Source organism: Erpetoichthys calabaricus, chromosome 4 (assembly GCF_900747795.2).
Source record: "Erpetoichthys calabaricus chromosome 4, fErpCal1.3, whole genome shotgun sequence".
NCBI lineage: Eukaryota > Metazoa > Chordata > Cladistia > Polypteriformes > Polypteridae > Erpetoichthys > Erpetoichthys calabaricus.
This window is the reverse complement of record NC_041397.2, coordinates 51155869-51175015: the sequence shown is the minus strand read 5'-3', so window position 1 is coordinate 51175015 and position 19147 is coordinate 51155869. Positions and strand designations below refer to the sequence as shown.

Genomic DNA, 19147 nt, shown 5'->3' with positions numbered 1-19147 from the left:
TTATGATAAAGGAAGTGTTGTGATGCAAGATTTTGCATATAACTTGATAAATATTTTGTATGTCTTTATTTATAATTTAGGCAAAGCAATGTAATTTAGTGTTACATAAGTGAGTGTTTAACCCCCCCCCCCCCTTTAGGAATGGGTCTCTTTGAATTGTACGACTGAGATGGGGGGGGGGGGGGTGTGCCTTAAACTAGTTTGGCGAGTATTTCTCTGCTAAAGTCTTTCAACCCCCGAAGGAAGCCAAGTTACCTTAACATATGGTTTGGGGGCAGGTGTTAAGATGTTCTTTTTCCCCATTGGTCTGAGGTATGGCTGTTTGGAATTGGCTTGTCTCAGAGGCCTTTAAGTACTATGACGCCCTATTGGCTGTAGGGGTTGGACAGAACATATATAAATTTACTTGCTTAACCTCACACTATCTCTCTTACTAACCAACATATTCTGAAGAAGCATATCTCTCTTACCAAACTGATGAAGACCATCACACCATGAACTGAAGAAGACAACACAATGGAGAGCACAACTTGGCAGCCATATTGAGGCAGGCAATGCAGCCTGTTCTGAAGAAAGCTGAATGATGCTTTAACTAGAGACATTTTAAATAACTAACAAGTCTGTGTGCCGCCTGAAACTACATATCACCATTTAATCAGGTTGTATGGTTGCCAATACAGTGGAACCTCGGTTTGCGAGCATAATTCGTTCCGGAAACGTGCTCGTAGTCCAAAGCACTCGTATATCAAAGTGAATTTCCCCATAAGAAATAATGGAAACTCAGATGATTTGTTCCACAACCCAAAACTATTCATATAAAAATGATTAATACAAAATATAAAGTAAAAATACATAACCTGCACTTTACCTTTGAAAAGAATCATGGCTGGTGTGAGTGAGTTTCTAAACTCTTGTGGGATTGCACCCAACGGGACGACAAGCGGAAGAGCGTGCCAAAGCAATTGCAGTCTCCCAGCACTGTAGCAGTTCGCCGTAAAAGCGAATCCGAAAAGATCGCAGACATGTATAAGTGCCTGTCGTCGATGGGTGATACAAGGAACAAGGAACATTATAAATGTGCAGGGCCCTGCCTGACTGCTGTGTCTGTTTCAAGCTGAATAAAGGTGGTGTTGTTAAAGTACTGAGACTCAGCTTTATGTTTTAGTGTGCAAGACGGAGACTCGCACGTCACAGCACACACGCGCACACACACACACACACACACAAGCGCACGCACTCACAGTCACAATGCTAATGCTGTAGTAAACAGTATACGCTCGTACAGATGTTTACTATAAGTGAGGCACGCCGACTCAGACGGAGAATAGGAGACGATTGCCCACAATCCCGCAGCAAGAGAGAGAACCATCAGCTCAGTTGTGATCAAATGACGCTCAGCAGACAAAGTGTATACATACTACTCGTACTGCAAGACCTCGCTCGTTTATCAAGTCAAAATTTATTAAAAATTTTTGCTCGTCTTTCAAAACACTCGTAAACCAAGTTACTCGCAAACCAAGGTTCCACTGTATTCAAATGTACTTTGCATATTGTTATTATGTATAAATATTATCAATAATACATTGTTTAAGTTGTAACTTAACTCCTGCTTGTCTTTTACTACACCTAATTGCCTATAGATATAGAAGGGAAGGTGCGGAGGAGTTATATGGTACAATACCTTATAATCAGTGGTAAGTCTGTGAGATTAGAGGCATTCTGACAAAGGCTACATCTTAGTAATATAATAGAGGAAAGTAGAGCAATATATATTACTCTACCAAGACAAAACAGGAAGATATTCTTAAACAAGCTCAACACTTTTCACAATTCTTTACAATAAAAAACTCAGAGATGTGGAACTAAAAGCAAAGAGGGAAGGGGAAAAAACACTCACTCAGATGGTCAGTACCCCAGTAATTAGACTCGGGTTTACCCAAAGACTGAATAGATCTTAGACAACTACCTAAACAGCTGCACATCTGCTGCACATCTGCTGAACTAGGAGTTGCCATCTCCCTGGGCTTGAAGCGAGCAAAGAATTATTATAAAAATAATTAACAAACGAGAAAAAAATGAATAAGAAGCAATTAACAAAAAAGAAGAAAATTGATAGAGTATAATTAATGTAATTTAAAAAACTGAGAAAATACAAATACACTTGTTAAAGGATAATAAATAAATCGAAGTCAGAAGTTAGGTCCTGATCATTAGTAAAAAGTTGCTAGAACTTTTATAAAAATGTAAAAGAGCAGCAGCCCCAGCACTGATCCCTGAAGGACGCTACTTTTAACACCACCTTATTTGTGAAAGGTCTGCTGTTTTGCTTTATCAGGTGCTGTGTTGTTTCTCCATCACTGTCTCAACTGAATTTAATTTGTGGTTATGGACAGACTAATATATACTTTACCAAAATATCTAAAATATAAATTTTTGAAATGCAGGAAAAAGCCCAGAAAAAGAGAGAAATCCAACATAGACTTGGAGATATCATGCAGACTCTGTACAGGTAGTTACTGTAGGATTTAAGCCCAGTCTTCTGAGGTTGATGAGGCAGCAGTACTACCCACCATTCAGCAGTGCAGTCCACACAGAACAACTGCTTTGGAAGAAGTTGGGATGCAGTTCCTTTGTTTGACTGGGAAGTAAAACTCCACATTATTTGTAAAGGGTGTTCCCTTCAAGTAATCCATTGTCTGGGGGGAACATAAGTTGGCACAAAAACTTTTCTGGAAAAAAAGAAGATTATGAGAGTGAGTTTGAGAGAGCACTTTAGTATTTCAGTATACTTTTAACTATCTGGTTTGTTAGAAGAGTTGGCAAGCCAACCCACCTGTGGGGAGTTTTCAGCCCGCATGGCATACACTGGGTTGACCTTCTTGAGAAGAAGAAAAACGGGATCAACTTAGTTGCACCAATAATTCTAACAATCTTAGTTCTGGAATACCCTCCTGAGGAATAAGTGACTTCATCCATATAATTAAAAAATATTTAATAATATTATAATAATATTTAATAATATTAATTTAATATTTTTTAAACTTAACCCAAATGCAATAAGTAATAAGTAAGTAAGGCCAGCATCTTCTGTTCAGAGAGTATGTTAAATGTAATGATTGCATTTGCCAAATCTCTGAGGGAGTCTAACTATATAACTATAAATTGTAGGAGTGACTGATTACACAATTTCTTCATGCTTTTTCTACATTATTCCAAATCGCTTGTTGTGTCCACAGATAACCATGATATCATCTTATCTTGACTGTCAGTGGACAGGATGCACACTGTAATAAGCCACTATCTTATTTTCCACAATATCATGGCACATCAAATGTGAAACATTAAATAGACATCTGTGCTGACTCTAAGGTTTGTTAAGCGTCCTTCTTTCTTGCAGCCTCCAATTTTCCTCACTAGTTGTGGACAAAGTATTATGCACAAGAGTCTAATTGCATGACAAGCTACTCACTATGATGCAATATCTCTATCTCTATAACTGTGTTGTCATACTACACAACTGAGAGTAAATTGCACATGCTGTGCCTGTAGACTACTTGCTCTTTTTTAAGTAGCTGAAGAATACTGAAGACTGGAAATTGTTGGAAAATTCTTTCAATGTGATTCCAGCTTAAGTCAAAATTCAAGAAGATACCTTTAAATTTATTCTGAATATTCCTAAAGCAACAATTTAGAATTAGAATAGATTTAAAATATTGTGTCCCTCCAGTTCCAAGTTAAAACTGTTGGTACCATACTGACAGATAGCAGGAAAGAATATGGATAGCTAAAGAAAAGTTAATTTTTGCTGAGTGCAGTGCAGACGTACTTTGGAATAATAATCCGACAGGCTTCAGAGAAAGTCAAATATTATATAAATTCATATGGGACAAGTGATGGAAGTAAGTGTTAAGCATTTGGAATCAGGGATTTGCAGGCGAACAGCAAGGTCAGAAAGATGATTCAGATGTATAAAAAATAAACAGGTTGAGCTGAAACAGTTGTTCTCTGATAAAGAAAAAAAGTGAAAGCTTAAATACAGTGGTGTGAAAAACTATTTGCCCCCTTCCTGATTTCTTATTCTTTTGCATGTTTGTCACACAAAATGTTTCTGATCATCAAACACATTTAACCATTAGTCAAATATAACACAAGTAAACACAAAATGCAGTTTTTAAATGATGGTGTTTATTATTTAGGGAGAAAAAAAATCCAAACCTACATGGCCCTGTGTGAAAAAGTAATTGCCCCCTTGTTAAAAAATAACCTAACTGTGGTGTATCACACCTGAGTTCAATTTCCGTAGCCACCCCCAGGCCTGATTACTGCCACACCTGTTTCAATGAAGAAATCACTTAAATAGGAGCTGCCTGACACAGAGAAGTAGACCAAAAGCACCTCAAAAGCTAGACATCATGCCAAGATCCAAAGAAATTCAGGAACAAATGAGAACAGAAGTAATTGAGATCGATCAGTCTGGTAAAGGTTATAAAGCCATTTCTAAAGCTTTGGGACTCCAGCGAACCACAGTGAGAGCCATTATCCACAAATGGCAAAAACATGGAACAGTGGTGAACCTTCCCAGGAGTGGCCGGCCGACCAAAATTACCCCAAGAGCGCAGAGACGACTCATCCAAGAGGTCACAAAAGACCCCAGGACAACGTCTAAAGAACTGCAGGCCTCACTTGCCTCAATTAAGGTCAGTGTTCACGACTCCACCATAAGAAAGAGACTAGGCAAAAACGGCCTGCATGGCAGATTTCCAAGACGCAAACCACTGTTAAGCAAAAAGAACATTAGGGCTCGTCTCAATTTTGCTAAGAAACATCTCAATAATTGCCAAGACTTTTGGGAAAATACCTTGTGGACTGATGAGTCAAAAGTTGAACTTTTTGGCAGGCAAATGTCCCGTTACATCTGGCGTAAAAGGAACACAGCATTTCAGAAAAAGAACATCATACCAACAGTAAAATATGGTGGTGGTAGTGTGATGGTCTGGGGTTGTTTTGCTGCTTCAGGACCTGGAAGGCTTGCTGTGATAGATGGAACCATGAATTCTACTGTCTACCAAAAAATCCTGAAGGAGAATGTCCGGCCATCTGTTCGTCAACTCAAGCTGAAGCGATCTTGGGTGCTGCAACAGGACAATGACCCAAAACACACCAGCAAATCCATCTCTGAATGGCTGAAGAAAAACAAAATGAAGACTTTGGAGTGGCCTAGTCAAAGTCCTGACCTGAATCCAATTGAGATGCTATGGCATGACCTTAAAAAGGCGGTTCATGCTAGAAAACCCTCAAATAAAGCTGAATTACAACAATTTTGCAAAGATGAGTGGGCCAAAATTCCTCCAGAGTGCTGTAATAGACTCATTGCAAGTTATCGCAAACGCTTGATTGCAGTTATTGCTGCTAAGGGTGGCCCAACAAGTTATTAGGTTCAGGGGGCAATTACTTTTTCACACAGGGCCATGTAGGTTTGGATTTTTTTTTCTCCCTAAATAATAAACACCACCATTTACAAACTGCATTTTGTGTTTACTTGTGTTATATTTGACTAATGGTTAAATGTGTTTGATGATCAGAAACATTTTGTGTGACAAACATGCAAAAGAATAAGAAATCAGGAAGGGGGCAAATAGTTTTTCACACCACTGTACATGACTGGAAGCTACTGTCATTATGGTACTTTAATTGAAGGACCTTCACAGGAGAGGCAAGTGAGGGGATCGTGGCTTTAGTTCTCTGACTTCAAGGGTTAGAGAATGTCTTATGGAGCTCTAGACTGGATTTCAGTTCAGAAGGATTGATTCGATTTTTTTTTAAACTTAAGACCTACATACCAAAATAATCTCCAGCATTTGACATCAAAATTCTCTTTTCAAAGTGATATTAATCTCTGTGACTGTGCTTTTATTCTTCAAGCAAAAGTTTTATCTAAATGCTTAGGCTGCACACTCTAATGCCTTTATGCTTGCATTGCACAGATTTCAGATTTTATTCTGTTATACCCTATGGTTTCATTCTAAGAAATACTCAGCATTGCCATAAAAGTACTATTAAAAAGTAGTTTTCCAAAAACTTTCTGTTATCTGCTAATTGCTGGTTTATTTCTATTTTGCCTACTCCTAGAATGTGCACACTCATAGATAGTTTACACGTATTCAAGTTCGTGTTCTTTGAGGTCACTTGCACTAAATATACAGTACTAAAATATTTTCTTCCCACAACCTTTAATAGCTATTCGTTTCTCCAATCACTATAATCACTTGGTTTAATTCCATTATTAAATTATTTGCAATCATTAATGTCAACAACTGACAACAGCAGATTTATGGCGCGTAGAGTTTTGGTAGACATTTTATATCATAGGATATAAAAGGTAACTCAATATCCTGCAAAAGGCCACAGCAATTTTGTTTTCTAATCATTGCTTTATTTTTCTTTCTTACGCCTAAACATAGAGCAGAGATGTAAAAGAATGAGTTCACAATATGTTGTAAACCAGTAGAGTGACTAACTGACCCTGCAGGTATCCCTGTAGGAAAATCTATCTCGGGTAACTTTCACTTGTAGTCTGAGGGAACCCCATGATTGGAATAGTCCTCTTTTCCTGAGGACCAGACTTGGGATTAACACAGTGCTGAAAGTTAAAGCATTACTGTAATCTATTTACTGAATTAATATAAGCTAATTACATTTCCCAGTAGTATTGTAGTACTGTATAGTTTAAATTAATTAAATCATCTTTTGTTTACTTGAATTAACTAGAATTCCATTGCTTGCAACTGTCTTGAAAGGGCAGGCTCTCATTCTGCAGTAATGTATTGTAGATCTAAGCAAATCCTGGTTTCTCTTCTGTTAGGTTTCTGTCCGTAGCCATTACTAGCAGTTCTTTGGTATTTCTTGATTTGATGTGTTTTCTGTCCGTTAAGGAGTCAACTAGAATCATCAGGAGACATGTAGCCTTGGTGCCTCCTAGTGTCCAGGGAACATGCATGGATGCTCCTTTCAATACCTGAGTAGCACTTAAATAGTCTCTTTCAACTGCTCACAGTGCCATGTATTATCTCCTTCATTCTTTGTGAATTATAAGCGTAAAATAGAATAGTTTAGTATATTTATGTAACTATACCCTCATAGCCTATTGCATTTGGGCAAAAAAGTCATATAATATGGAGCTATCATCAAAAAGATAATGGTACTGTATATTTATTGAGAAAGCTTTTGTATTCCCAGTTATAAATTGTCAGATTATTCCTATGGTTTATTTTGACCCTGATATGTCTTTCTTTATCAGCTACTGCCTATAATCCGATTTGTTTTATACATGCATCAACAAAATTTTACAATTAAAGTAGCTTGCAGTATTAATGTAAATTGCCAGGTCTATGATTTTAATCCATTGTTTGTGATTGTATTGTCCCTAATAGTTACAGTAAGATACTTTTCAAACCTTATTACTAGGCTATGAATTTCGTAATTCAAATATGGACATATTTTTTTTTTTTTGGTGTGTTCACATATAATGCACAAAGCATCTATTGTGATACCCCATGTTTGTCTGTCTTTCCACATAAAACAACTTGACCCCTGTAGACCAATATTTTTTTTTATTTGGCACACTTACTCTTCAAGGAAATTTACTGAGACAGTTCAATTTTCATTGAGATATCTTACACAGATCATGCTGTATCAGTTTTAAAATTTCTAATTCTCCCATTGAAGAGAGTTGGTAATTTAAAATAGAGAAACATTCCAAGTGACTCTAAGAATTAGTTTACTGTTTCAATTTTACTTGACAGCAGTTACACGAACTTGTATATTTTGTATATTTTTCTCTTTTTCATCTCCAATAGCCACTACTGATGGCAAACAGATCCCCAATACAAGTTAATGAAACACCAGCAGTCTGCTTACGCGGGTAGGAAGTTGCTGTCACTGCTTGCTTGCACACATGAGGGATAGCAATCCTCCATCGGCAAGTCAAGATGGGTGTACACAGGGAAACCTATGGTATAAGTCAGCAAGATGTTTCTGCTTTATGAAGCAGGGCCTGAGCACACAAAGTGGAGAAGCGGTGCATCAGCACCTTAGTCCTCTAGAATCTTGAAGTTGTAACAGGTAAGCGAAGTGATTTTCCCAACTATAAAAGTATAAGATACAAGCATGGAAAACAAAAGGTTATTTAGATATAAATGACATTCCCTATGGTGTGTAAGCTGCTGTGCACCAAGCAAATAAACATTTACTCAGTACCAATCTCCATTATCTACATTTTTATAATGATTACCTATTTCACTGACACAATAATTTACTAGGGTGACCATACATCATGGTGACAGCAACAGTCCTGATTTTAGGTTATGTATCCCAATACATAATACATACCAGCAAAACCAAGGAGCTGGTGGTGGATTTTAGGAGGCCCAGACCCCTCATGGACCCCGTGATCATCAAAGGTGACTGTGTACAGATTGTGCAGACCTATAAATATCTGGGAGTGCAGCTGAATGATAAATTAGACTGGACTGCCAATACTGATGCTTTGTGCAAGAAAGGACAGAGCCGACTATACTTCCTTAGAAGGCTGGCGTCCTTCAACATCTGCAATAAGATGCTGCAGATGTTCCATCAGACGGTTGTGGCGAGCACCCTCTTCTACGCGGTGGTGTGCTGGGGAGGCAGCATTAAGAAGAAAGACGCCTCACGTCTGGACAAACTGGTGAGGAAGGCAGGCTCTATTGTTGGCATGGAGCTGGACAGTTTTAACATCTGTGGCAGAGCGAAGGGGGCTCAGCAGGCTTCTATCAATTATGGAGAATCCACTGCATCCACTAAATAGTATCATCTCCAGGCAGAGAAGCAGCTTCAGCGACAGACTGCTGTCACTGTCCTGCTCCACTGACAGATTGAGAAGATCGTTCCTCCCCCAAACTATGCGACTCTTCAATTCCACCCGAGATAAACGTTAACATTTAACATTATACAAAGTTATTGTCTGTTTTTCACCGGCATTATTATTATTATCAATCTTTAATTTAAAATTATTTATTGTATCAGTATGCTGCTACTGGATAATGTGAATTTCCCATTGGGATTAATAAAGTATCTATCTATCTATCTATCTCAATAAATAACTGAAGTATATCAAAATGTCACAGTTTTAACAGGCTGCCCATCTAATAAAACATTGCTCTAACAACGCAAGCATCCCCACAATATATTTTGAACTCTGCACACAAAACTCCCTAATCCCTACTCCCTAATGTAATATACAAATAATAATGTGGTCAAAACTCTAAAGGGGAAAGGTTCATTAACAATCTGGTCATCCTATAATTTACTATCAAAGTGCCACATTCACCTGATATCCCTCACTGGTCCCTCACTGTTATATAGTTTACATTTCACTTCTGTTATTCCTTAAACTTTGGCATAACTGAATAGCTTTGCAAGCCCCATTCTGTGAAAATTATAATGGCCAGACATGCTCAAGCCAAGACTAAATTAATTACATAAGGTTTTTTTTTGGTTATGTTGATTACCAATTGCAAATTGTCACTATGTTTGAATATGGTGTGTGTGTGAGTGAGAGTGATCATTGTGATGGACTAAACTCCTGGCTATGCCTGTTTTCTTCCTTTCCCCAATCCTAATGAGACAGCCTTTGCCTCCTGCAACTGTGAAATGGATTGAGAAAGTTCTAGAACTGACCTAATTAACTCAATCTATTTAGGACCACAGTGCCTTCAAAGTCCTCAAATGCACCTGAATGTTGCACCGTGAGTACATTTCTAAAAATCTTTTTAAACTTTACTCGTCTATTTTTTTTAATCCAGTAGAGGTCTACCAGTGGTATGTTTTACTCGACAAGGTTTTTTTCTTCTTTTTATGATCAAATTTTTATTGATTAAATGAAAAAAGATTTCAGCAAAAGAAAACCAACATATAAGAACAAACACAGAACACCCTCCAACCAGCTCCCACCCACCACACTGAATCTTAGACAGCAGTTTAAACATATACAAATACAAAAAGAGAGAAAGTTTCAGAGTATTTATGCTGTAACACTGCTTCTTATGGTATGCCTGATCAATCACGTTTGCCATTTTGGCTTAAGTGTGCAGGTGTAAAGATTGCCTCTTTGAATTTTTCTGCTCCTGTCACTTTCACAGAAGCACAGCTGTTTCAAGGTTCACACTTGATTTGTAATCCTTGCCTCATTAGCCATAAGTGAATGACTTTCAAATGAAGAATTTTTAGAATACTTGTACATGGACAGATACATCTCTTAATTCTTTTATGGCATGACATTTAAAAGAATTGTTTTTAAGTAATAACTGTGCTTCTCACAACTAGTTCTTATTTTAAAGAATACTAATACTAATTAGAATACTAATAATTTCTTTAAAACCTTATAAGTGGAAATTCACCATTTCTCAGTGTGATAATTATGTAAAAATATAGTTGTACAACTTGCCGATCTCTGTTTGATGGACACCAATCATTGTCCTATTGCATTTTACTTATAGGAAACCATGATAAAATTCAAAGAGATGGTGCAATTATGAATGGTATAATTGAACTTATTTGTATTAGTACCTCTTAGGGAGAATTCAGAATGGGCTTCTCCACCCCAACCAAAAAGTCTGTGTCTAGGCATTAGCTGTATTAAAAGATCCTGAGGGTTTCTACTGAATCATGGATCCAAGGTCCATTCTATCTACCATAATGAATGTCAAATACTGTAGATGATATGGGTGTTGAACATCTCTTGTCTTCAGTACATGAATAATATATGATGTGTCAGTAGGCTGTGTTAAAATAGAAAATTTGAAAGGTGTTGAAAAAGGAATTCAGCTTTCACCTTTGTTGTATAGTGTAAGAAATCCAAGTGTAAAGTTGTTGACAGTATACATTATTCTAAAATGCCTGCTTACTATGTAAAATGTAAGTTTTAGGTTATGTTTTAGATAAAATTAGTTTTTATTTTGTACTTGTTTCTTTAATTCTAAAGCATTAATTCTTAAAAAAAAAAAAAAGTGCGACTTTTCTAATTTTGTCTTTCTAAAAAAAATGTTGTTTCTGGAAGACATTAATAGTAATGTTAATTTTTTTGGTGTACGTTTTATTTTCTGCGTAGAGTAATTTGTTATTAATTTTCATTCTAATTCTTCTTAGTAAATCTTAGATAACAAATGATTTCTTCAGCTATTTTCTAATACGAAAAAGTATACTCTCTTTCAGTTTTATGTTTTCATATAACAGGACATTTCTAACAGTCATCTACTCCTCACCAAATCTTAAAATTAGATAAACCTACTTACAAGTAACCAACAAAGGATAGAGATTTTACTTTGTCATAATTAACGAACTGGATAATAAGATGTTTGTTAGTATGCCCTAATATATAAAACCATATAACTAAAAAGTGTTCTCTAATTTTCACATAACTCTATCTCTGTTCACTCCATCCTACATCCACTTTCTGCTCCATTTGAGATTTTAGCTTCAGTTTTGCCTTTTCTCAATGTTCTTTCACGGCTCTTTTGTGTTCCTATTAGGTATTCAGGATATGATATTTTTATTCCATCAATTTCTTTTTTTGCACTAACTCCATTATTGCTAAATTATGGCCTGATTAGATGATGTGCAGATAACTAAGGGAAATTGTTCCTAGTTGAAGAAGTCTAAATCTGTACCAGAAAAACAGAGAGGGGCCTTGGTGTCAGAGAATGCTACAACTAGCCTTAAAAGGACAAGGCTTCTCCCCCTTAGCTTCTATTACCAGCAATAGAGGGAAGGAAGGTTTGTTATGTACCCTAATTGTTCTGCATGTTTTCTTTGTTAATTGTATTCTTAGTACAAAGCAATTCAATATACAGTATAAGCTTAGTGCATTATACACTATTATGCATGTTGTATAGTTAAAATAAGCCATAAAATGACATACAAGTAAGGGGAAAAAACTACTGTATACATATATACTACAGTATATACTATACATTCTTTATATATTTTTACAGCAATAAATTTATATTATTTAGATTCTTAAAGCAACTCACAGAAATAACCAGATCAAAATGGCATCAACAATGAGTGTTACCACAGGAAATATTTACCACTGTTCCAGTTATATAAAAAAAAATGCTGAGACTGATGATCTCTGTCAAATATTGGTATGTTGATAAATACAATGTTTATTGGCTCTCTAGATTTATACTGTACCATCTGCAATTGGTTTATTTATCCTGGGAATTTTTAAATTATCTGCAGCTTGGCACGGCAGTGAGCACTTAGAACTACAGATATTAACCTACAGAATATGCTGATATTAAGTATGGGAGACTACAGCTTCATATGTTGTAATGCGTTTTTTCATATTTGCTCCAAACATGAGTGCATACTAGTTTAATATTTGGCATTCTATGGTCATAGTTTGTAGTTCTAATCGTGATCATCTCTGCTGTGACTTGCATTCGCTGAAGTAGACAAACGATTTGTCTTCAAGGACACTATAACTGTAGGCAAGAATGAAAAGGGCACTGCCTGGACACCACAGCCACAGACTGGAATATGCGAGTTTTAGACCTCTTCACATAACGAAATAAATAGAACAGCATCTGGCATTTCAACCAAATATCAAGCCCGGTAATAAAATACTGTGATCACCAGTGTCAAAAGCTGTGTATAAATCTGATATTATATTATCTTATGATTAACTACATACTGTAAGTTAATGTTGTTTCTGTGCTATGACTGGCTTGAAATCTAGATCATATTTTTTATCACAAAGATGTTATTTACTAAAATGCCATTTAAGTTGCAATATTATACTTTTTTCTTAAAACCGTGAACAGAAATCGTCAATTTTAAACTGATCTGTTAATGTATTGACCATTCACACCAAAGTTGGTTGGAGGTTTGCTTGTAAAACTAGATCCTGTCTCTAAGGTGGCCTTCACCTTTTGGAGGTCATACAATGATCTTCCATTCTCACATTAGAAGCAAGGCGTTTACTTGTAAGGCTATAAACCACATATGTGCCTTGTAGCAGGAGTCTTGCTTATACATTCCTAAAACTCTGGACTTGCGTGATGAAGAATCTTTTGTACTTCAATTAAACTAATTATTTTTGGAAGTATTATTTTGGAATGATAATCAAGCAGGCCTTGTAAACAGCAGTTTTGTATAGTCTGATTCTTTCTGTCTATATTGAGATCAGTGTTGGGTGGCTGTATTTTTAGCTTTTGTCTTTACTTTTCTAGAGCCTTAATGACATATTTCAGTAAGTCTCCCACTTTATATCACTTGTACATTTGTCAGTTTTCTTTATGTCTTTCTTATTTAATCAGGGAGAAAACATTTTTTCAAATTGTCTGAATTTTCACAGAAAGAACATATAAAAATCCTAAAATATGGTTGCTCTTCATATATTTGACAGATTCCTCAAAAAAAAGTTTCTAAACTTGATTAAAAATAATACATTTAAAGTCAGTCTACTTACTTAGCCTATTCTGTGAGATACAGAAGGAAGGTAAATCCATTAGGCAAAGTTTCAACAAGGAAGTGTTTTTATATCTATAAGCCAAGTTTCAGCCACATTTTTGACTAATGTATCGTCATTAATTGGAGCTGTTTTATTGCTGTTGATCAAATGTTTAACTGACAGTATTTTAGGATGCTTTGATATGAGTTGCACAAAAGTATATTAAAAAAAGGCCCAATAATTACTGTCTTAGGGATGACGTCATATGGGCGAGAGAAGTTCAGGTGGAGGAACTGTGTTGGGAGCAAGGGGTTGAAGAATGAGGAAAAGATAAAGGAAACTCATCAGGTCAGCTGACACTTAACAAAGGAATGGCAAGAGGAAAAAGCAATGTTACCTGTGTGGCTATCCCTATACAAACATATTTTTAGATCTGGAGAAATATTTTATTTGACTAAACTACAGTAATTGATTCTTCTTGTAAACTTTTTGACTTGCATTGCATCAAAAGTTTTTTGTTTTTAGCAAACAAGTTACACTAATTTCTGCCAAATAAATATGTTATAATATTGTAGATTCATCTAAAAAAATTTAGTTTCCCGAGGCAGCAACGTAGCAAAGAATTACAAAATTTGCAAACAATTGTACCTGGCCAAGTAGGCCACTACGTCAATCATAAAAACCTAAGACAAAGAAAATTTTAACGTAATTTTGATCTTTACTAACGCCACCTGTATTTTGAGTAAATCTTGCATAAAGTTCTATAATAATTCTATAATCTGTAAAGAATATTATTAAAGTTTTTGGGAGGTCAATCATAAGTTTCCTACCGTTTAAAAATAAAAACAAATAAAGTTAATATTTCACAGAAAGAATGTTAAATGTATCTTGATTCGAATACTGTTTTTATTGTAATTCTAGGCAGACTGAGACCTATTTCTATGCCAGTGGAATATAATTGGGTTGGCGATTATGAAGATCCTTCTAAGCCTAAAAGAGAAGGAAGACGAGGTGAGAACTTGTCTCCCTGATGGCTTCTAATTTTTATTTATATGGCAAAATGCTGTAGTTTATTATGAACACTCACTTTAGGATTTTTAGATTAATGGATTAAGAATCCGTGAACCTGAATTTAAGGTTAAATTGATTAAGGGTTAAATCTTAATGTCTTTGGGAACTCTGAAAGTTTAAAAAAAAAAAAAGACATTTTCATTGTAAAAATGGTAGCATAGATTAAAATAAAATCTTTTGTCAGAAACATAGGTGTGCTGTGGGGATAAAAGCACTTAGTTACTTTTAGAACCAAATCTCTTGTATGCAGTTCTTTCATGTATTATTTCCTTTATAGCATTTAAGAATGTGAATTATTAGATGCAATAGTAGCTCATAAATATGTTATGCTTTCCTTTAAAATTCTATGCACACAAAATTTTTATTGTACAGTTGTTTTTTTTTTAATTATTCACCTATAAAAGACCCAATATGACTGGAATGTCATCTTGCAGATTTTGCCAAAGGCCTTTGGTCTTCTGTCATTCCAAATGGGATGAAGTGAGCTTTAAAAAGATTTAATTGTTTTTTAGTATTATACTTTCTATTGAGGTATTTAACCTGGCACTGAAAAGTTTTAAAATGCTTCCAATTAATAATAATACCTTTTGGATTAACATTAGTCCACTGTAATTAGTAGTGCATAACATAATAGCAAATACCATACTACATACAGAGCAGCAGGATTGTGAGTTGGCTTAGACACTGATCTTTAATCCACAAACCTGCAAGTCGCTTAACCCTCATGGAGTCCAATTAGAAAAAAAATACAGGTAAAATTCCGTTACAATGAATATCTTTACAATGAAATTTTCATTACAGCGATGTATTTTTATGGTCCCGACAGTTTCCAAATATGATACGAGTCTGTAGAAATCTTGTTACTATGAAGTACTGTATATTCAGCAGATACTTTCATTACAATGAAGTGAATTTGAAATGCCTGAATGAATCATCCACAGAGCAGTTTTTTCTGTGATCGCAGCTCAGTTGTGTACAACAATCCCCAAACAGAAACACTGTAAAAAAAATTTCTTTCTTCGAACTTTGCTTGTAGTGTTTTTTTGCTGTTTTTGCTTTTGGGGGTTTTCAATGATACCTTTTGCTTATTGCTCGTCAACATTTGAAAAACATCCATTGGAATTTAACTCATTGTCACCCTCCTATAGAAACGGCAGACACGAAAAAACAATAACAGTTCATATTAGAAAAAAAAAAACACATTTTTACAGCTCTCGATTGCGACGAAAAGAAAAAAGGCGTTGCCAATTAATTCGGAATTCCACCATCAACACTGCCAACTTTCTTGAAAGACTGAGCAAAAAAAGAAGAAAAATCTCGGGTTGCAAATGTGCAGTAATCCCTCCTCCATCGCGGGGGTTGCGTTCTAGAGCCACCCGCGAAATAAGAAAATCTGCGAAGTAGAAACCATATGTTTATATGGTTATTTTTATATTGTCATGCTTGGGTCACAGATTTGCGCAGAAACACAGGAGGTTGTAGAGAGACAGGAACGTTATTCAAACACTGCAAACAAACATTTGTCTCTTTTTCAAAAGTTTAAACTGTGCTCCATGACAAGACAGAGATGACAGTTCCGTTTCACAATTAAAAGAATGCAAACATATCTTCCTCTTCAAAGGAGTCAGGAGCAGAGACTGTCATAAAGGCAGAGGAAAATCAATAGGGCTGTTTGGCTTTTAAGTATGCGAAGCACCGCGGCACAAAGCTGTTGAAGGCGGCAGCTCACACCCCCTCCGTCAGGAGCACAGAAAGAGAGAGAGAGACAGAGATAAACAAGCAAGCAAAAATCAATACGTGCCCTTCGAGCTTTTAAGTATGCGAAGCACGGTGCAGCATGTCATTTCAGGAAGCAGCTGCACAAAAGATAACAACGTGAAGATAATCTTTCAGCATTTTTAGACTAGCGTCCGTATCGTCTAGGTGTGCGAACAGCCCCCCTGCTCAATCCCCCTACGTCAGGATCAGAGAAAGTCAGCGCAAGAGAAAGAGAAATGTAAGCTGGGTAGCTTCTCAGCCATCTGCCAATAGCGTCCCTTGTATGAAATCAACTGGGCAAACCAACTGAGGAAGCATGTACCAGAAATTAAAAGACCCATTGTCCGCAGAAACCCGCGAAGCAGCGAAAAATCCGCGATATATATTTAAATATGCTTACATATAAAATCCGCGATGGAGTTAAGCCGCGAAAGGCGAAGCACGACATAGCGAGGGATTACTGTATACTAACTGCTGCATTTGAAGACTTCGAAAAAGCCGTTTTTATGTGGTTAAGTGATGCTCGTTCAAGAAACATTCCTATTAATGCGGCACTCATTCAAGAAAATTTGAGGTTTCTAACCTCTCCTGGGACCTCCCACAACTGGACAACATGCAGAAGAGTGTCTCAAAGTGCAATCACAGCATCTGTGGAAGTCTGTTTATATGTTGCCAGGGCAACAGCAGGCTCACAGCTCTGCTGCGTCTCTCCGCCAAAGCAAACTCAAAGGGTGATGCAAGGAACATTGTAAATGCAGTGAACAGGATTACTTGGCCACAACCCTGGATGACTGCTGTGTCTGTTTATAGGAGAGTGGCAGATCCTGTTACAATAAAAAACCATGCTATTCCTGTTTCAAGCTGAATAAAACTGGTTTAGCTAAAGTTCTCAGACTCCGCCTCATGTTTTGCGGTGTAAGACAGGGACTTATAGCGTGGCCCCGATCTTTTAGGATTCGCTGCTGTGGTGCCCCACTGCAGTACTATGAGCCTGCTGTTGCCCTGCCCCGGCAACGGACAAACAATCTTCCACACTTCAGCGTGACGTTCCCATTGGGTTGGGAGGATTGGGGGGATCCCAAAAAAGTTCAGAAACCTCACAATATGAAGAAGAAGAAAAGGATGATTCGGCTTCTGATTGATAACTGTGCTGCCCACAACATGCTTCTGCATTTAGATAATGTTCGCGTTGAATTCCTCCCACTCAATTGCACAGCAGTGCTTCAGCCATTGGATTTGGCCATCATTTGGACCCTGAAAGTGTATTATCGCAAGGAAATGCTGAGAAAAATTCTCGTCAGCATAACTTGTAGACAGGAGAAAATTAAATTTAACACGAAAGAAGCTATTGAAATGATTACAGACACCTGGACGCAAGTTAAAGAAAGCACTATAGCTACAAATATAGAATCTCATTACAATGAAATTTTCATTACAACAAAATATTTTTTAGGTCCCTGGAAGTTCGTTGTAACGGAATTTTACCTGTACATGTAAATAGTTTTATTATTTTTACTCTTCTAATACATGATAGATTCTTGTAACTCAATTACTGTACTTCTTATCGTATCAGTTCCCAACCTAATTTTGACCTCTCAGAACTAGGTTTTCATGATTTCACACATTGCAAATTGCTGCAAAAACGCCCTTTAGAAGTCTTGGTATAATGTAAAATAATTTTTTCTATATAGTATTCCTGTAAAGATATACATTTGCGGGAGTTAATATGGACATACAGTATACAATATGCCTTGCAGGTGAGGTAGCGTTTCATTTAGAGTTCCAAATTGTCTGCAATTGATCTCTAAATATAGTATAAATCTACAGTACTTTAGCTGAATTGCAAAATGAGTCTCCTTTTGTCTTATATTAATTGTCCTAATACTTTTTTTTCTAAAATTAAAAGGTGAAAAAATATGCAAGATATATTTTTATTTACAAAATGATTCATTGTGGTAGTTTATTGGTAGCCTGAAAAAAATTGAAAATGATCATTGGTTTTGTTTTAGGGATTATAATTCATTTAGATTAAGCAGGATCATAGTCACCCAGTAGAAAGAGAAGTGACTCTGGAGAAAATAAACACAAACAGAAAAAAATCTTCATGGTTGATTAAGCTTATAGGCTGGTTGTCCATGATGGTAAATTCAATAAATAAATAGCACCATGTGAAAATAACACCAATGTTTCTATTGCCTTCTGATTTTAACGTAGATTAAGTTTTACATTAAATAGATATCATTTTAAGCCACAGTTAGTCATGCCATCTTCAGCAAAATAGCAGAGATCAAATTTATTTTACCATAACACAACATTCCCAAACCTCTTTAATCCAACTGAAAAACACAGAGGAAAGCGACAAATCCACTCTGACCTTAAAAACATGAAGCATTGTAGCACTTTGCCATCTTATAAGGTTAACTAAAACAGTTTTAGCCACTTTTTTGTATTTATAACATAAATTCAAGGACTTCGATTTTTCTATGAATGTGCACAAATTTGCTTTTATTTTAATTAGCAGCTGTAAAACAGGCCCAGTAGAGAAGGGTGGTTGAGTGTGCGATGTGAGGGATGAATGTTTGTTATATTCAAAGTTGGTTCCAGCCTTGCACTGTGAACTACCATGATGTGCTTCATATTCTCACAGCAGTAGTTGAACACCTTCATAAAATGAATACACAATCAAGGAAGGTAATAGTGAGTGACTGTGGGGCAATTTATAAGGGCCTAAAAAGTTTTTGGACTCATAAGCAAGCATGTGTGCCACTTCATTTATAGCTTTAAGCAAGGCACCTAGTACTGCTAAAAACCTTTTTGTGACAAAAAATT

At 36.3% G+C, this 19147-nt stretch overlaps 1 protein-coding gene across 8 annotated transcripts in view; it reads left to right on the top strand.

Annotated features, from left to right (window-relative positions):
- Nucleotides 1-19147, top strand: part of cnksr2a (connector enhancer of kinase suppressor of Ras 2a) — a 676696-nt gene that overhangs the window by 429980 nt on the left and 227569 nt on the right. For 5 of the 8 annotated variants that reach the window (XM_051926925.1, XM_028799451.2, XM_051926924.1 and 2 more), the window contains one exon: nucleotides 14411-14500. The exons of the other annotated variants lie outside the window; for them this stretch is intronic. In XM_051926925.1, the coding sequence (XP_051782885.1) occupies nucleotides 14411-14500 (90 nt within the window). The remainder of the gene's footprint in view (nucleotides 1-14410; nucleotides 14501-19147) is intronic. 8 annotated transcript variants of the gene reach the window in all.